The 16,000-nt window shown below is 35.4% G+C and overlaps 2 protein-coding genes, 1 long non-coding RNA gene and 1 other non-coding gene across 4 annotated transcripts; 2 read left to right on the forward strand and 2 right to left on the reverse strand.

The window, feature by feature from the left end:
- The first annotated feature begins 583 nt into the window (after positions 1 to 583).
- LOC120122574 (probable serine/threonine-protein kinase PIX13) lies at positions 584 to 2,832 on the forward strand. Its single transcript, XM_039141707.1, has 7 exons — positions 584 to 602; positions 644 to 725; positions 861 to 1,201; positions 1,662 to 1,797; positions 1,894 to 2,033; positions 2,153 to 2,276; positions 2,373 to 2,832. The coding sequence occupies exons 2-7, from the start codon at positions 647 to 649 to the stop codon at positions 2,795 to 2,797; spliced, it is 1,245 nt and encodes a 414-aa protein (XP_038997638.1). The 5' UTR covers positions 584 to 602; positions 644 to 646; the 3' UTR covers positions 2,798 to 2,832.
- Positions 2,833 to 5,072: 2,240 nt separating this feature from the next.
- On the reverse strand, positions 5,073 to 13,171 carry LOC120122573 (phosphoinositide phosphatase SAC7-like). The gene is given in 22 exon segments (XM_039141706.1): positions 5,073 to 5,336; positions 5,428 to 5,494; positions 6,204 to 6,283; positions 6,286 to 6,295; positions 6,798 to 6,891; positions 7,739 to 7,811; positions 7,997 to 8,105; positions 8,626 to 8,725; positions 8,901 to 8,999; positions 9,082 to 9,152; positions 9,354 to 9,431; positions 9,522 to 9,608; positions 9,984 to 10,090; positions 10,500 to 10,580; positions 10,711 to 10,744; positions 10,842 to 10,898; positions 11,106 to 11,163; positions 11,800 to 11,891; positions 11,975 to 12,102; positions 12,362 to 12,445; positions 12,556 to 12,721; positions 12,871 to 13,171. Coding segments are annotated over 21 exon segments (1,788 nt in total). The 5' UTR covers positions 12,704 to 12,721; positions 12,871 to 13,171; the 3' UTR covers positions 5,073 to 5,205.
- TRNAK-CUU lies at positions 7,174 to 7,246 on the forward strand. Its single transcript has one exon. It is a non-coding gene; the product is annotated as a tRNA-Lys (tRNA).
- Positions 13,172 to 13,937: 766 nt separating the features above from the next.
- LOC120122576 lies at positions 13,938 to 15,118 on the reverse strand. The gene is made up of 2 exons (XR_005516094.1): positions 15,033 to 15,118; positions 13,938 to 14,482 (listed from the first exon to the last, which is right to left on the reverse strand). It is a non-coding gene; the product is annotated as an uncharacterized LOC120122576 (long non-coding RNA).
- Positions 15,119 to 16,000: the final 882 nt, after the last annotated feature.

The following is a 16,000-nucleotide window of genomic DNA, read 5'->3' on the forward strand; positions in this document are numbered from 1 at the left end:
AATATTACCGGTCACAAATGATATATCGGGAAAATCGCCTAGAATTTAAACTATGATAACCTTTTTTTCTTCTGAATGATAAAGCAAAATAATTGCAGACGTAAGGCACTGTGACTGCAAATTCGCAAAATTAAAGTCAAAGTTTTGGCTATAATTCTCTAATGCTACACGGTTAGTTATGACGCGCCATGCTCACCTACGCATTGCAAATGCACTCCTCATATTCCCTTGATGTTCGGTGAAGCATAGTCTTTTAGCAAAACGACAATCGTAACAACAGCGCCTAAATTTTATACACATTTTTTCCTATGCATTCTTTATATATTCAACAAGCTATAGAGCTTCGGAAAAGAAGAAGAAGAAGATATAATTTTTCTGGCCGGAGAAGCAAGAAAGTTGATTCCTTGCAACAGCAGGGAAAAGAAAGGGGCCATCCCAAAAGCATAAAACAAAACACACACAAAAGAAGCTTGGAACCTCATCTGTTCCACTGTTCTTTGCTTTCTTATATGAACATCAGCATGCGTTTTTGCTTGCAAATTTGACAAGTTCCGAGCTTGTACTGCTGGGAATGCTGTTCTTGTTCCCCTGAAAAGGCTATTGGTAAGAGAGACTTGGTAGAGTTATTGTTGTTGTGCATATCGGTATGGGTAATTGCTGGGGATCTGCCTCTTTTGGTCGAGAAACAAGCCATGTTTACAGCTCCACCAATATCCCTACTACCCAGGTTTGTAATATTTGTGTTTATGTAACCAGTTTTTTGTTTTTGTATTCTTTTCTCCTCTCATGGATACAGAAAAAAAGAAAAAAGAAAAAAAAAGAGACTGGTAATTTAGTCAACGGTTTTGTTTCTGTGTTAACAGGGACATCGAATAGTTGCAGCAACAACATGGAATCTTCGGCCACCAGCAGCGTTAGCAATTGCAGAAGTCAATTTTCACAAACTGTAAGTGAAATCGTGGAGGAGGAAAATCCCGACGGGCGGATCCTGGAAACACCGAACTTGAAAGTCTTTAACTTTGCAGAGATGAAAACCGCAACTAAGAACTTTAATACACTGTTGGGTGAAGGGGGTTTCGGCAAAGTGTACAAAGGCTGGTTGGACGAGAAAACTTTAACACCCTCCAAGGCTGGCTCTGGAATGATCGTTGCTATCAAGAAATTGAAGCAAGAAAGTGTTCAAGGTTTCCAGGAGTGGCAGGTAAACCATAATTTTTATCTACTGTGCTGTGTTAATCATCAGTTTCATCTTTGTTTATGCATTATTATCTTGCAAAACTTTGTTCCGAGAATTATTAGACTGGGAAAAGAAGAAGAAAGCAAGATGCTTTTTAGCTTTATTGAGCCTTTAATCCTTGACCCCACCAAAGAAAATATGTGCATCTGCGATCGTTTGATGGTTTTCAAACCGTTGACCCCAAATGTGGCAGGACTATATTGATTTCCATAGGGTCATATCATTCATTGACTATAAATGTCCAGTACTGATGGATGCCGTATGATGGCATCTATGTTTCAATGCCATCGCTTTCTTTTCTAGCTGTATGATTAGGCCATTTCCCTTATTTTAACGCCTCTGAAATTGTCGTGTTTTTTATCAAGGCTGTCTCTACCAGAGCCAGCTAATGATATTTGATTCTTCTTTGTCATTGTTTTTGCAGTCAGAGGTGAACTTTCTAGGAAGGTTATCTCATCCCAGTTTGGTTAAGCTGTTGGGGTACTGTTGGGAAGATACAGAGCTGCTCCTTGTGTATGAGTTCATGCAGAAAGGAAGTTTGGAGAACCATCTATTTCGACGTAAGCTCGAGACTCAGAATATAAATAAGAAAAAAAGGAAGTTCCATCTCCATGGACAAATGCCATGTTGATTGCTTTATTATTTGGTTTATGCAGGAAATCCAGCAGTTGAACCTATGTCATGGGAAACCAGGCTTAAAATCGTCATCGGAGCCGCTCGAGGTCTAGCATTTTTACACTTTTCGGAGAAGGTCATTTATAGGGATTTCAAGGCCTCTAATATTTTGCTTGATGGGGTTAGTCCTTGTTTGCCTCATTCCTTTGGATTTCAATGGATATGTATAGTATGAAGCTTTTCAAAATGTGGACTGATAAGAGTTGAAATTCATATTTTGGTTCTTGTTTACAACTACAGAACTTCAATGCAAAAATATCAGATTTTGGCTTGGCCAAATTGGGGCCTTCGGGGGGAGACTCGCACGTAACGACCAGGGTTATGGGAACATATGGCTATGCTGCACCTGAATACATCGCAACCGGTAACATCAATACTCAATGCGATACGTCATTTCGTTCTCTTGTTCAACAACTGCTTAAACCAGGCTAATGTTAAAGTTCCAATTTTATTCCAACAGGACATTTATACGTGAAGAGCGACGTGTACGGATTCGGTGTGTTGTTGCTCGAGGTGATGACAGGGTTGAGAGCATTGGATACAAAGCGCCCGGAAGAACAGCGAAATCTGGTGGATTGGCTTAAACCAGTACTATCACACAAAAGAAAGCACAAAACCATAATGGATGCGCGGATCGAGGGTCAGTATTCGTCCAAGGCCGCATCGCTAACAGCCGAGCTCACCCTGAAATGTCTAGAGCACGATCCTAAAAACCGTCCGTCCATGAAAGAAGTAGTCGAGGCATTGGAACGGATCGAATCACTCAATAAGGAAAGGCCAAAGGACACGTCTAGATCCGGCTCCATTCAGTCCTGCACTACTCCTAGGTATGGACAACAAGGTAGCAGTCATCGTTCCGCTGGATCAATCCGGGGGAAAAGATAAGTAATCAACCCTACATTGTGTTACTGTTCTGGAAGAGTGGTGATTTTTTTTTCTTCTTCTCGGTTATATTATATGATTAAGATGATCCAATGATCAACTACTATTCTTTTGGAGATTTCTGCATAGATATGACTGGAAAGAGATTCTTTTTTGTTGTCGTTGTAAATGTAGAATAGAAGGGAGAGATTGTTGAGTTGTGTTGCACGTAGTTTAATTTCCCATGCATCTCAAATTTGCTGGATTGATTTTCATATTAATTTTTTATCCTTATAAGTAAAAGATGATCCACGTGGTTTGATCTTGTTTGTAGGCGAAAGGAAAGGTAAAGAATTTATGTTCGTGTATTATATCAAAAGACGAGTTGTGTATTACATTCATCTTAGCAGACATTTGGTTCATTAAATACTTTATGAGCATCTGATAATAATTTATCTTTATTAGATAGAAGATAATATTTTAACTAACGGGTTGGTTCAAAGGGTAAGTAGATTGATATTGCTTAGGCAGATCTTGAGTTCGAAGACTTGTATATGTAATTTGAATATTGGTGTTTGCAAATGGAGCAAATAGGGTTGGAAGGGTTGCCCTATTACCGGCCTTTACAAGATGTGGTTTAGAATAATTAATTAACAAATTAGATATTGATGGTTAAATTAAATTTCAATAAAAATATTTAAAATATAATTTTAATACTCAAATTATTCAAAATATGTATTATTTGATTCAAGTTATTGCTATATAAAATTTACTATAAACATATTATTTGTAGATTTAGCCAAATTTTTAATTTTTTTTAACTAATTTGCGTTTGTATTTACGAGTATAAAAATATAGTTTGATAAACGTATTTTCAATTTGGTCGAATGGGTACTTGCCAAAGTATTATATTTAGGCTTAATATACAAATTATATATATTTTGATTTTGGTGTCTATTTTTTTTTTGTCAATTTATGTGTCTAATGCTACAAACATTATCACTTTAAATTTTAGGTGTCTTGACAGTTAAAAAAAATCCGTTAAGTGACACATATCACATCCATGTAATTTTGAAATTTTTATTTTAAAAAACTTAAAATATTATTATATTAAAAACCCATATTTTTTCTTGAATTACAAAAAACCTCAAACCCCTAAAAATCTCAAATCTCTAACCCTAACCCTAACCTCGCCTCCCTTTTCAGCCACAACCACCGCCGCCGACATCTTCCTAGTTAGACGTCTTCATCCTTTTAGTTGATTGGTCGTCGGGATCACGTGATGTTGCTATTGTAATTTTGTTCTTCGTCGGGGTCACATGATTTATCGACTCTATTTCTTGTTCATTGACTCCTGTTCTCGTGGCTTTTCGTCGGCTAATTGGTCGTCTGGTGGAGGTGCGGTAGGGTGGAGGTTCAGTGGCGACAAGCCGACAAAGGCCAGTGACCGACGTGGATTTAGAAATTGAAATAAAGATTTTCAAAGTTTTGGGTTTTTTTTAGTTTTTTGAAAATTTTGGACTTTTAATATATATATATATAATTTTATTTTAAATAATTTTTTAAAATTATATAAATGCAACACGTGTCACTTAACAAAATATTTTAACGACCGTTATGGTCGAGACATCTAAAGTGATAATATTTGTAACGTTAGACACCTTGATCGACAGAAAAAATTTTAAACATCTAAATGAGAAAAGAATTATTTAGATTAAGTTTTGTAGTTAGAATATGTAGTCTGCATAAGTCAAGATTTAATATTTTTATTTTAATATGGTCAACTTTATTTATTTTACTTTTTAAAACTTAAATTTTTGTCTTAAATAATACATAGATAATATAATCATCGATATCTAATTTATTAATTTATTAATTTAGACCGAATACGATAGAAGCAAGAGCAACCCTCCCAACTAAATTTGTTCCACTTACAAATATCAAGATTCGAATCCCCGACCTTTCTCAAGAAATCTAATGTTCATCTCAATACACTAACGGACTGTTGATAAACTAATGGTAGGATTTAATTTAACATATTCTACAACTACTATCTAGGTTAAGATTGAAATTTTAAAATCTAAAAAGTATAAGGACTAAAGTGATCAAAATAAAGTATATGAGAAATTCTTAGTATGATTCATAAGTCCAATTAAACAAAGTTGTGAAAAATGGGATTGTTGCTACTATCAAACAAGGCAGGAGGTAAACATTCACAAGGAACAAATGAGCCAAAAAAAAAAAACTTTTTAGTTTAATGTTAATGAGAATAAAAAGTGTTGGCAGAATAACAAAATGATTGAGGTAAAGCAATCGTTTAAATTAAAACTAAATGGACTACCAAAAAAATATGTGAAAAAGAATAACTATGATCCGAGCAAGATGAACAGCTTTTGAACAAGTTTTATTTCCCATAGCATTCAGCATATGCATCAATGGCGTGGTTTATGCAAACGAGGGCGATTGCAGAAAATCCTGCCATTAGCCTTCACAACTGCTGCAACACCGAGGCTTATGGTAGCCCACAAAGCCGAGAAAAATAAGTACCGGAGATCATATCGAGCTGCAGATGGCGAAAACAAAGATTATGTCAATATCCCTTTTGTGCTAATGAAGCTATACTTCATTGTTAGATTAAGCAGAAGTCAACTAACCTTGCCCAAGTGACAAGATTGTGAGAAATAACCCTAGTGAGACCACACATAAAGCTGCTGGGAAGTTCTGCAGAAAGAAAGAAAAAAAATGTGAGAACTTAACAGAGCTACTAAGACGGCTAAAAGTATTCAACATGGATACGAAACGAGTAATATAAGGTTACATACGAAAGCATATATATACATATATGCATCTGTATTCAATCTTGGCACCAGCAACTAAAAACATGGAATGGCACATGATGATGGGAAAGTAATACATTCACCTTCTGGCTTGTGCCACAGAAATAACATAATAGATCAGAATGAGATACTATGGAATAGTATATAGGTGGAACAAAAAGATGGAAAGCTTTTTACATTCTACTAGGGTTGTAAAGATTAACTGAAATATTCTTGCAAAAATACTTTCGAATATGCATTAAATGATGTGTTTAACTATGCCTAGTAAAGCCATAATCTCAACAACTTAATATAGTTGCCTGATCATTTTTCAGTAAAAATATAAATTTCAAAAATTTCAGATGAAGGTTTCTCTCTCTGCAGGCCTCAAACCTGCAGTGAAAATTGCATTGGACGAGGACAAGTCCATGGACAATGAACTGTAAGTTCCTGTTGAGGACTGCTACCTTACATTTGCTTCTTGTATAATCCACAAAAACAAGATAGCAATTGCTTCAAAAATTAAGCAAATATCACACAGTACAAAGCTTCACAAACATCACAATAAAGCAATGAAATCTTGAAAGTCATGTTTTTGTTCCATCTATACTTACAGCCATAGATTCAAGTCCCCCTTTTTGTGACGGTGGTGTTATATCCCGGCTGACAGAAACAATGTAATGTCCTTGCAGAGATCAATCGCATCCTTAATGCACATGACATTAACATATAAATCAGAGGAAGTCAGCTTCTATATTGAATACCATCACAGAAATGATCCCTTTATAAATGGGGTAAAATAACATTTTTTTCCGAAACAAAAAAAAAAGGAGAGAGAGCAGGACATCAATTGTTTAAAGAGCTGCTCGATATATTAATCCTATTTTAACAGTAAATATATGATTTGATAAATCAAAGCATGGATGGTTGTTCATAAAATAACGACATCTATTTAACAATAAGAATGCTGAAACAAAAGTTCGATGTGAAATAGTAGTATCGACTGATGGACGTTTATGCATATTAAAGTTTTCTATCATTAGAATTAGGGAAAGAGATTAACTAAAAGATAGGGTTACCTACCCTTATCCCACCCCATACATTTACAGACAGCTATAAATGGTGACGGTCAGTGAAAATAGTTTGAAATGTTATTAACTTATTTTCTAGTTATTGCAAGTATTACTTAAAGAAACAAGTATACGTACCTGTTTTGTTCCATCAGCAAAGTTATTCAAATAATACCGACCGAGGGCATTATAAAAATCATTAAGGATCCCTTGAACTGTTCGCTTACCAAACCTACAGCTCACATGAAACGAACAGGTCAAACACCATTGATCAATTCCAAATGGGAACATAAATAGAATAGTCATATTTTCAGAGATGCACACAAAATGATAACTGGTCATATCCGAAGTTCCCAAAGGCTAATCGAATATCATTTATGGATTTCATTTTGATTCGAAGGTCAAATGCCTTTAAATGTTCTTAATATGCTTTAGAATTAGATCAAATTACGTAGGCTTTGCTTGGTATGAAGGATGGAAAATTTGTTAATCAAATGGTTAAGATTTTAGAATTGCCCGTCTAGCTCAGTTGGTAGAGCGCAAGGCTCTTAACCTTGTGGTCGTGGGATCGAGTCCCATTGAGGGCAATTCATAATGGAGGTCTTCCACGGAAGCTGTTCTCAACCTGGCGTTAGGTGTTAGCCTACTACCCTACCTCCCCCTTACCCCATTACATATGGGAATAGGGTCAACTAATTTTTAAATGGTTAAGATTCAAAACCACTTTCTTACTTTGAATCTTAACCATTTGATTAACGAATTTTCTATCCTTCCTCATTTCCATCCTTCATACCAAGCAAAGCCTAAGAATTCAAGTGTTATTTTAAATTCAAAACATAGATGCCATGATTTCTTGAAACAACACTGGAAGTATTCCAAGGAGAACTAGTAAGGCACAATAACTATGCTTGTAGAATCTTTTCAGTTAAAAGAAAAACTTCATAGAGCATAGCATTAGTGTCGGTCCAAATTTAATATTAATGACAGTGTTCTCAAGGATGCACCAACTTAGCTTGAGACTAGCATTCTCCAGATATAAAGATTAACTCTCAATCTGTAAAATCAGGATGCAAATGTACCTGACAAAATCTCCTTTCAGTGCAGGAGTGCCAGAATATTGTATGCTTACATCATCCCCATGATTAGCCCACACTGAACATGTGCAAACATTGAAAATTAAGTTTTTTAGTTCGCATGGTAGTAAATCAATTTTATACGTTTATCAGTTTATCCAAAAATAAATAAGCTAATTGATATATAATCAAAAGTAATAAAAGTTAAGAAGGAACATCCTGTGAAAGAAAATTACTAGATCAAGAAAAAATGGAAATACTTACATATTTTATACTTTTCATCTAGATTTGGATGTGAGCTAATAGTTTCTTCAGCAGCAAAAACACCAATTCTCCTAAGCTGAAGTTCCATCATTTTCCTACCTATCATGCTCTGCAAACATTGGTTAGCACAGTTATGGAAGTGAAGAACACTAGACGTATGGCAAACAAGAATAACTGGTAACTACATGCACCTCTCCTTGAGTATGTGTATATGTCTCTGAGAGAGAGATCTGCATTGCAACTTAAAACAACAAAAGCAACGTATATGCTAAGAGATAGTCCCATACATCAAATTCAAAACTTCAAGAGTTGTTGGTTTAGTTACAGGAAGCACTTTCAAAGGTCAGAAACATCCATCTATGAATACTTTATAGTGATAGTTGGAATTCATTGTAGTACTTAATACACCTCCCATAAAATATCTTGTATTACTCTTTATAAGTAACAACCATTCAGAAGGAGCAGCATCAGAAAATGAAGGTATCTTTAGGGGTTCAGGCTGGAGTTGAAATTGTCACAGTGGGTAAGCACTAAGCATAAGTTTGCTATCCAAAAAGAAAATGCCTTGGCAAACATGTTGTGCCTCCTTCAACAAAGCCAGGATTAGATATATCTAATTTAAAACGCACCTGTGTAACATTGGTGCGGTCTAAGCAATCAATGCAATTGGTCCTTACAACTCCAAGTTGCTCCTTCATTTTCTCACCTTTGTCATTCAACAAGAGGTACCTATCAGTTTTGGACAAAGAGAACCCAACATCAATCCGTATATTTCATTGCTATAAACTTCTACTAAGAGAACAATATTCTAAAACCTTTCCTTGCAAAATCAATCAAATAAACAGTGCAGTAGGAACAGTTATCAAATTGTACATTGCAGATAAGTTCAATTATCAAAACATACCCATTTTTATCAAGAAAATCTGCAATTTGATCATAGAGGAAGGAAAGCCGCTCAAAATGAACATGTCCGCAGATCTTATGGAAATCAAAGTGAATATATCTGCAAGATCACGGGTTATTGCATAAAAGATAAGAAAAACAAAGGAAAAAGAAAGAAAGATTTAGATAAACGGAAACTGTACCTTAAATCATCACTTTGTATAGGTTCCACTGAACTTGCAAACTTTGCACTTAAGCGCCCCTCATCTCCAGTCTGGTAAGAGATACAGTGACACATGATCAAACATTTGAAATAATGAATGAATGCATGCTTGCCCAAATGAAAACTCACTTTTTGCAAGGACAAAGTATATCGTCAAAATGTGTTCTCTATGTATTTCATAAGAGGATTTGAGTACATTCGATATAATAAATTACAACGCATACTGCAAACCAATAGTCATCCAATGCTCACCGTGTTGACAAGATCAATGGCTAGTACAGCTCCATATTTTTTCCTTAGATCCAGAAAATGCCTCTCAGCCACTCGGGGCTACATAATTTCATAATACCAGAAAAGTCAGTGAAGGTAGAAGAAATTCATGCGTGCAATAAAATAGTTGCAATAAATGAACATACTTACAGCTTCTTCAGGTTTTACAATCTCAAACTTAGGCTTATAAGTCAAATCAACAATTTGTTCCCAAAGAAACGGCATTGACCCCCGAACCTGTAAGAGGCAAAACAAGGGAAGGGGTTTATAACAGTCTGATCCAACAACTCGTAGAACATGAAAATAAAAATATGGCCCCCATAACTTGGACACTGAAAAATTGGCAAAGGCAGGATTGGGACCATTGGGTAGAGTCAGCCACTGCTGATTGCACTTGGAAGAGGTTCTTAATGCTTGTAACTTCGTTTTGATCTGTCTGATTACTTTTGGTTTATAAGCCTTTATTTAATAATAAATATCTACTTTTCAGGAGGGCGGGGGGGGGGGGAACGTTTGTGCTTGGTACTTCTCTAAAGAATATAAGGACTGAAAAAGATGCCAAATTTTGTAGCATATTGATTTTATGGAGATTAAACAAGTAGTGCTTGTTACCTGAACAAATGAAGCAATAAAACCATTCATCTGCACAATTTGTTCTGTTTCCACAAAATTTGCAACGTACCCATCAGGATCAGCTCCCCTTCTCCACATTCGAGTTCCTTTCAAACAATACATAATCAATGAGATTAAGTTGCCTACATAAGGCCTAAAAAACTTGAAAGTAAGAAAATGTTGCAGTGTTTAAACATTATTTTATATCCATTTGGAAAATCCATTTCCTATCCGCCCCAAGCTCAAAATGGATGAGGCAATCCTGCCAGGTAATATTTTGTACAGATAATGAAAGTTGTCCAGTACAAGTATGAATGGAACTTGCAAAAGGAATGAATTTGTTCATATTAGAAAAGAGAATCTATAATAGTACTAGTCTACCAGATTTTCATTACTTTTGCAGCATTCAATAATTCAAACCCTTCCCTTCAGCAAGACAAATTTGAAAGAAAAAAAAATTGTAGGCAAGATAAAGCCAAGCTAAAAAGATTGAGAGGCATTTCTAGCTTTGGCTACCATTTCTTCGGGTACATCTCCTAGCAATCAATGTAACATCAACAATTTCTTTTCCAATGGCTGCTTGGAAGTTTTGAAAACCTAATTAGCAGTTAAGGGGAAGCTTCATATAGAAAGAAATATAAGCCAACACTAGTAATGAATCAGTTAAGAAGGAATAAGAACTTTTCATGCCAAAAATTGCTAAAATTAATAGTTTCTTCAAGGATACTCCCTTGAACAACAGGAAGCAAAAACGGATCAAGCTGCAGCCACAGAACCCAAAAGGAGTTAGCTGGTTCAAATGCAAATGATGGAAATGTGGGGCATGAAACTACACTGCTACTAAAGGAAAAGGCTCACCTTGTGGTCTATAAGTACTTCCAACATATAATTGTTCCAAAGAAATCTGGGTTCTGCCTGTGGCAAACATTTGATAACATAAGGAAAAGCCTCTCAGTAACTTAATAGAAACGAAGAATCACATGATGAATATTGAACACTGCACTTACAAAACTACCATAAAAGCAACTGTTTGAAGCTAGTGACAGATCATCTAATAATCTCGTAAAATAAAAAACAGAGTAATCAATGTACTAGGTACTTAAAAAACAAAGAGCAATTTACCTGTCTCCAAAGAGGAAGCAATTTAGATTCATCTCCCAGATCATTTAATCGCTGAGCACTGTTGTGTACCAAATCTTACAATGGTTACTTTCACCATAAATATAAATATTTAAAGAAAATATAATGACTGGAAAAATGAAAAATAATACATAATTGCTAATAATTCCAAAAGTACCTAGCCTATTGATATATATTGGAAGTTTGAAAGCTGTTTGATGACATACTATTGGCCTTCATTAACAAATTAAAATCTTGATGATTACACTAGAACAACTTAGTGGATGATAGTTAACTTGAACACGTTAAAGGGAGAGTTTCCTGTTTTGCCTCACAACAAGCTATGTTCTCACAAAGATGTTCCCTATGTGTCATCTCAAACTACAGAACATAGGCATATATAAAGTCAATTCATTTGCCAGTGTGTCTAAAGGGAATTGCACTTTACCCCTCCTAGGACCACCACATATAAACTTATACTTAGCAGCTTGCACGTGCTTACATAAGGCTGATTTTTGTACTGCAGACACTTCATGTAATTGTAAACTACTCTGGTTGGAAGTTTTGCTACGAAGATGTCACTCAGAAAGATGATGGTGTGCACATCAAGAACTTTTGTTGCTTGATGTGTGACTGTTGAGAAAGAAATTTGTTCTAAGCGTGCATATGCAAGGCCTAATTTGAGAAAGTAGTTCACCTCAACGTTAAGTTGGTATCATAAGAGAAAAAGAGGCCAACAGTCCTCTCTGCAACTTTTAGCAGCCCAGAAAATTCACTCTCCACCTTTTTCTGCCAAAATGGTTCAAAAGATTCTTGTGTTAATCAACCAATTCAATCACACTTGCTAGAAGAAGTGAGGAAACAGTCTGTACCTGTTCTGGAGAAGAGTTTTTAAGTGAATGATCACACGGGAGAATCCTCATGGATACGACTTTGAAGATGGGATGCCCCAAGTAAGATCCAACACATTCATGCTCCGTTATAACAATTAAATATGATCCTAAACACATAAAATTTAACACATCAAAATGATTGGAGAAACCACAGGCCTCAATTCTGAGAATATAATCAAATACAAAAGTAAAAAAGAAAACCAATCGTCGTCTCATTGGATCTTACATATTCATATGCCCTACTGATCTAATCAGGCACTACATTTTCACCGTCCAATTGGGTCCCTTGCTAATTTTCCATTATGAATTAACCAAATGAATAGAGGATAATAAAAAAATCAGAAATTTCATAGGAGCCTATCATACCAGCAACAAGCTTTAGCATTCCAACTACTCCAAAGATCGCCTGAATCTTAGGAACACGAACAGCGCTGCATTCTGGAATAGCATCTATAGAACGAACAAAGACGTCCAGTAAAACATCTAGTATTCTACCAACCAAAATTGAAAAGAGAGGCAGAAGCATAGCAAGATAAAAAATAAAATAAAATAAAACCCACCAACGAGCTTGATTGAGGCATCCACACGATTAATTGACAAAGAGGAAGCAGAAGAACCATCGGTGGGTTCAATCACATACTCATCAGGGAACTCCCATAACCGCAGTCTTGTATATAGCTTTTGGCATGACTCTGCCCTCTCCATCATTATTGGAATACTATTTCACTACAAAATCATATTCAACAATCAAACACACCAGAAAGAAATATATCTTCAAAAAAAAATATTCAGTGTATCAATGTAGGAGTTTGCTCAAAGTGAGAAACAAATCGCAGGCAGCCAACGAGAAGAAAGAGGAGAAAAAGCAAAGGTACCTGACAAAAGACTAATGAAGGCAAGATTCTGTGTGGAGAGTGAGATCTAAGTTTCCTGGTCGAAAACAACAAAAGGGAAACGAACCCGTTGTTCTTCAAGTGCAAATGCAACCTGTTTTGCAACAAAAAAAAAGTAAGAAAGGTATAACGAGAGGGCAGGCGAAAGCCTGATAGATTAACGTTGTCCAATGATTGTTTATGTTTTCTTGTTTCTCTTCTTACTGCTGTGTTAAGTTTTGTTGAGCGGAGGATTTTTAACAGTTCTAGGCTAATTAAAGAATAAAACAAAGGCGGAAGACTATTATTATGCCGTTGTCTGGGGCTTTTAGCAACTGATTATCTTCTAACGTGGGGTTCCATTCGCTGCTTCCAATTTCTACCCACAAATAGGGCATCATTGACATGGTCATTATCCATTGCTAACAATAGTACTCTTCTATTCATCCTCTTCTTTCATTTCCACACAAATAATATATGATCGAAAGATGAGTTTAATATCTTTCAAGTAAGATCTCGACTCAATTTTAAATATAATTAAAGTTCTTGTGCTTATCACACATCGAGCCGTTTCAAATAAATAAATAAAAACCATATTTATAGAAATATAATAAACTTCCTCTGAAAATGGTTAGTCTGTGCAGAATGCAGATTTTTCATATAATCACTACTTTAACTACTGTCATGTGATTGATCTTTCTTTCTTTTTCCCATTTCAGTTGCAGTTATGGTGGATTTTATTTCTACATTGTGAAAATCTTTGCTGAAAGCAGCTTTGAAACATGTTTATAAATTCTGTCTTCCTCAATCCTCAAGTTAGCCTTTTTCATGGTTGTCTACAAACCTTTGACAATCTTCTCAAGATTTTAGCAGACTGTTCTATTTTCAAAACCGAAACACTTGACAACCCATAAAATTATTAAAATATAAGCTTTAGCTGTCGAGGAAAAGTAGCATGCACGCGAGCCATGGCCCAATAACAGCAAAGCTCCAGTGCGAACAGATTGGATTAATTGGCATAAAATGTCATTGCACATGACAGAAACTAGATCAAGGCAATTTGCCATGTGTAGAGTATTTGAATACTTCAAAATTTACATATACAACAAAATATTAGCACATCTAGTTGCACAGATGTTTTTAGTCATAGAATTGCTACATTATGATCTTATTCCATTGCAGAATGCAAGTATTCAGAACGATACAATTAGTATACCAGCACGATGATATGCTTTACGACTTCCTCTACGCACACAAGGAAGCATTTTTTTTCTCCATCTGATGTTGGGATTTGATTGAAGTCATTAATCAAATGCTTGGTCTGGCATTGAGGCGAGAAGCAAGCTTTTGACCCAAAGATTTGTCAGCCTTAAGTCACGAAAGACTATTAAATTATTAAGCACTACTACTTATCATATACATTGTTTCCTTCCTTGGCATTACAATGGGCACGATTACTTGGTATGATAAACAACTGCATGCTCATCATGCCAGAAAAGAACTAGGGTGACAAATAAACACTAAAAGGCTTTATCTTTCCAAATTGTTTATGGTAAAAGAATGAGATTCCTACCTGAGACCAGAACGGGGAATCGGAGGCACTTGTAGGACGAAACTGCATCAAACCAAAAATAGATCCAATAAGAAGTAAAATAAATAGGCACAAGCAAACTAATTGAAGATTCTATAAGATAGTGGAGTTGACTTTATTGGCAGAGATTATAAGAGGTAAACGACCAAAACCCAGAAACTGAAAACCAGAAAGGAAATTGAACATATGAAATATATTATAGTGCAAGCATATAAAGTAACAAAAAAATGTAAACCATTAACAATAGACATTTGAACTACATAGCTAGATATAGATAATAGAAATACAACCTCCCCGCTTGGTAGCTAAGAAAATATAGGGAAAATGGGAAGGAATTTAAAAGTTTATCCATTCTTTAGAGCAAGAGAAAACAACAATCTTTGTCTCTTTGATGAGAAAACAACTATATCTTCTGAAAATTTTCACCGAAAACAATCAAAGACAGAAAAAAAAAAAGATGAGCAATCAAGAAAAAACACTTTTTCAGACTTGGTAGATATAAAGCATCCCAAAACTGAAACTTGGGTGAGAACTGAAGCTTAATAAATGAATAATGGTATTTTCTAAACGGTACCTTGTAAGGATCCATGAACAGAGAAGAGAAGAAGGTAAGGAGATTGGTGATAAGAGTACAGACTAAAGAAGGAAGGGATTTCTCTATTTCTGTACTTATACATCTGTTTTTTATGCTATAATCTTTCCAAAAAAAATATATGCTATAATAATAAGGGTGAACTACACATGTGGTCATCTTTATTTTATATTTGTCTTAATTTGATTATCTGTTTAAAAAGTAATAATTTGGTCACCTACATTATTAGTTATCTTTTTCTAATAATTAATTTCACGTTAATAATATAAGTAAATTTTATATTTAAATCTTGAGCTTTTAAAAATTCTTTTTTTTAATCTCTTCGCACCCAAAAAAGTTAATCTTTTCTAACTATAATTTGAATCCTAAATTTGTTATTGTTGTCGCATTTGACTATTAATCGTGGTGTTTATGGGAGATATCTTGACAACCACAATTCCTTTTCGGATTTTATTGTGAATGGATTAAAAATCGCAAGTTATAGTTATAGGAATGAAAGAAAGGTGCACAACGACTTTAGGTTTTCTTAGTTTGGTTCGAGAAAAATGATAGCGCGAAGAGTGCCATGGTAAGAAGCAAAGAAGGAAAGCGTAGTTTGCAAATAAGTGGGGATTGGCATCAGAGTCGATAAGACAAACGATTGTGATCGAAGTTATAGTCTTAAGGAGTGGAGTAGTACAATGGTCGTGTTGGCTTCACTGGTGGGCCGAGCACTTGACGTCAAGAAGTCTTTAAGGGAGGATGAGAATAACGATTGGGAGTGTAAATGTCCGGTTTCAGATTCTAGAGTTCAAACGATGAGAAATGTGGCAATCGGGGTGTGATCGGAGTTGTTTGTCGAGCTGCCAGAGGAGTGAGGTATATTGCGGTTGTTGGTGTCCTTGACGAGTTGATGGCTAAAGTCGTTGTTAAGATAACATCCAACCTCTCTAGAGTTTCTCTTTGCCAAA

This window comes from Hibiscus syriacus, unplaced genomic scaffold (genome assembly GCF_006381635.1).
Source record: "Hibiscus syriacus cultivar Baekdansim isolate YM2019G1 unplaced genomic scaffold, ASM638163v2 tig00110387_pilon, whole genome shotgun sequence".
Classification (NCBI taxonomy): domain Eukaryota; kingdom Viridiplantae; phylum Streptophyta; class Magnoliopsida; order Malvales; family Malvaceae; genus Hibiscus; species Hibiscus syriacus.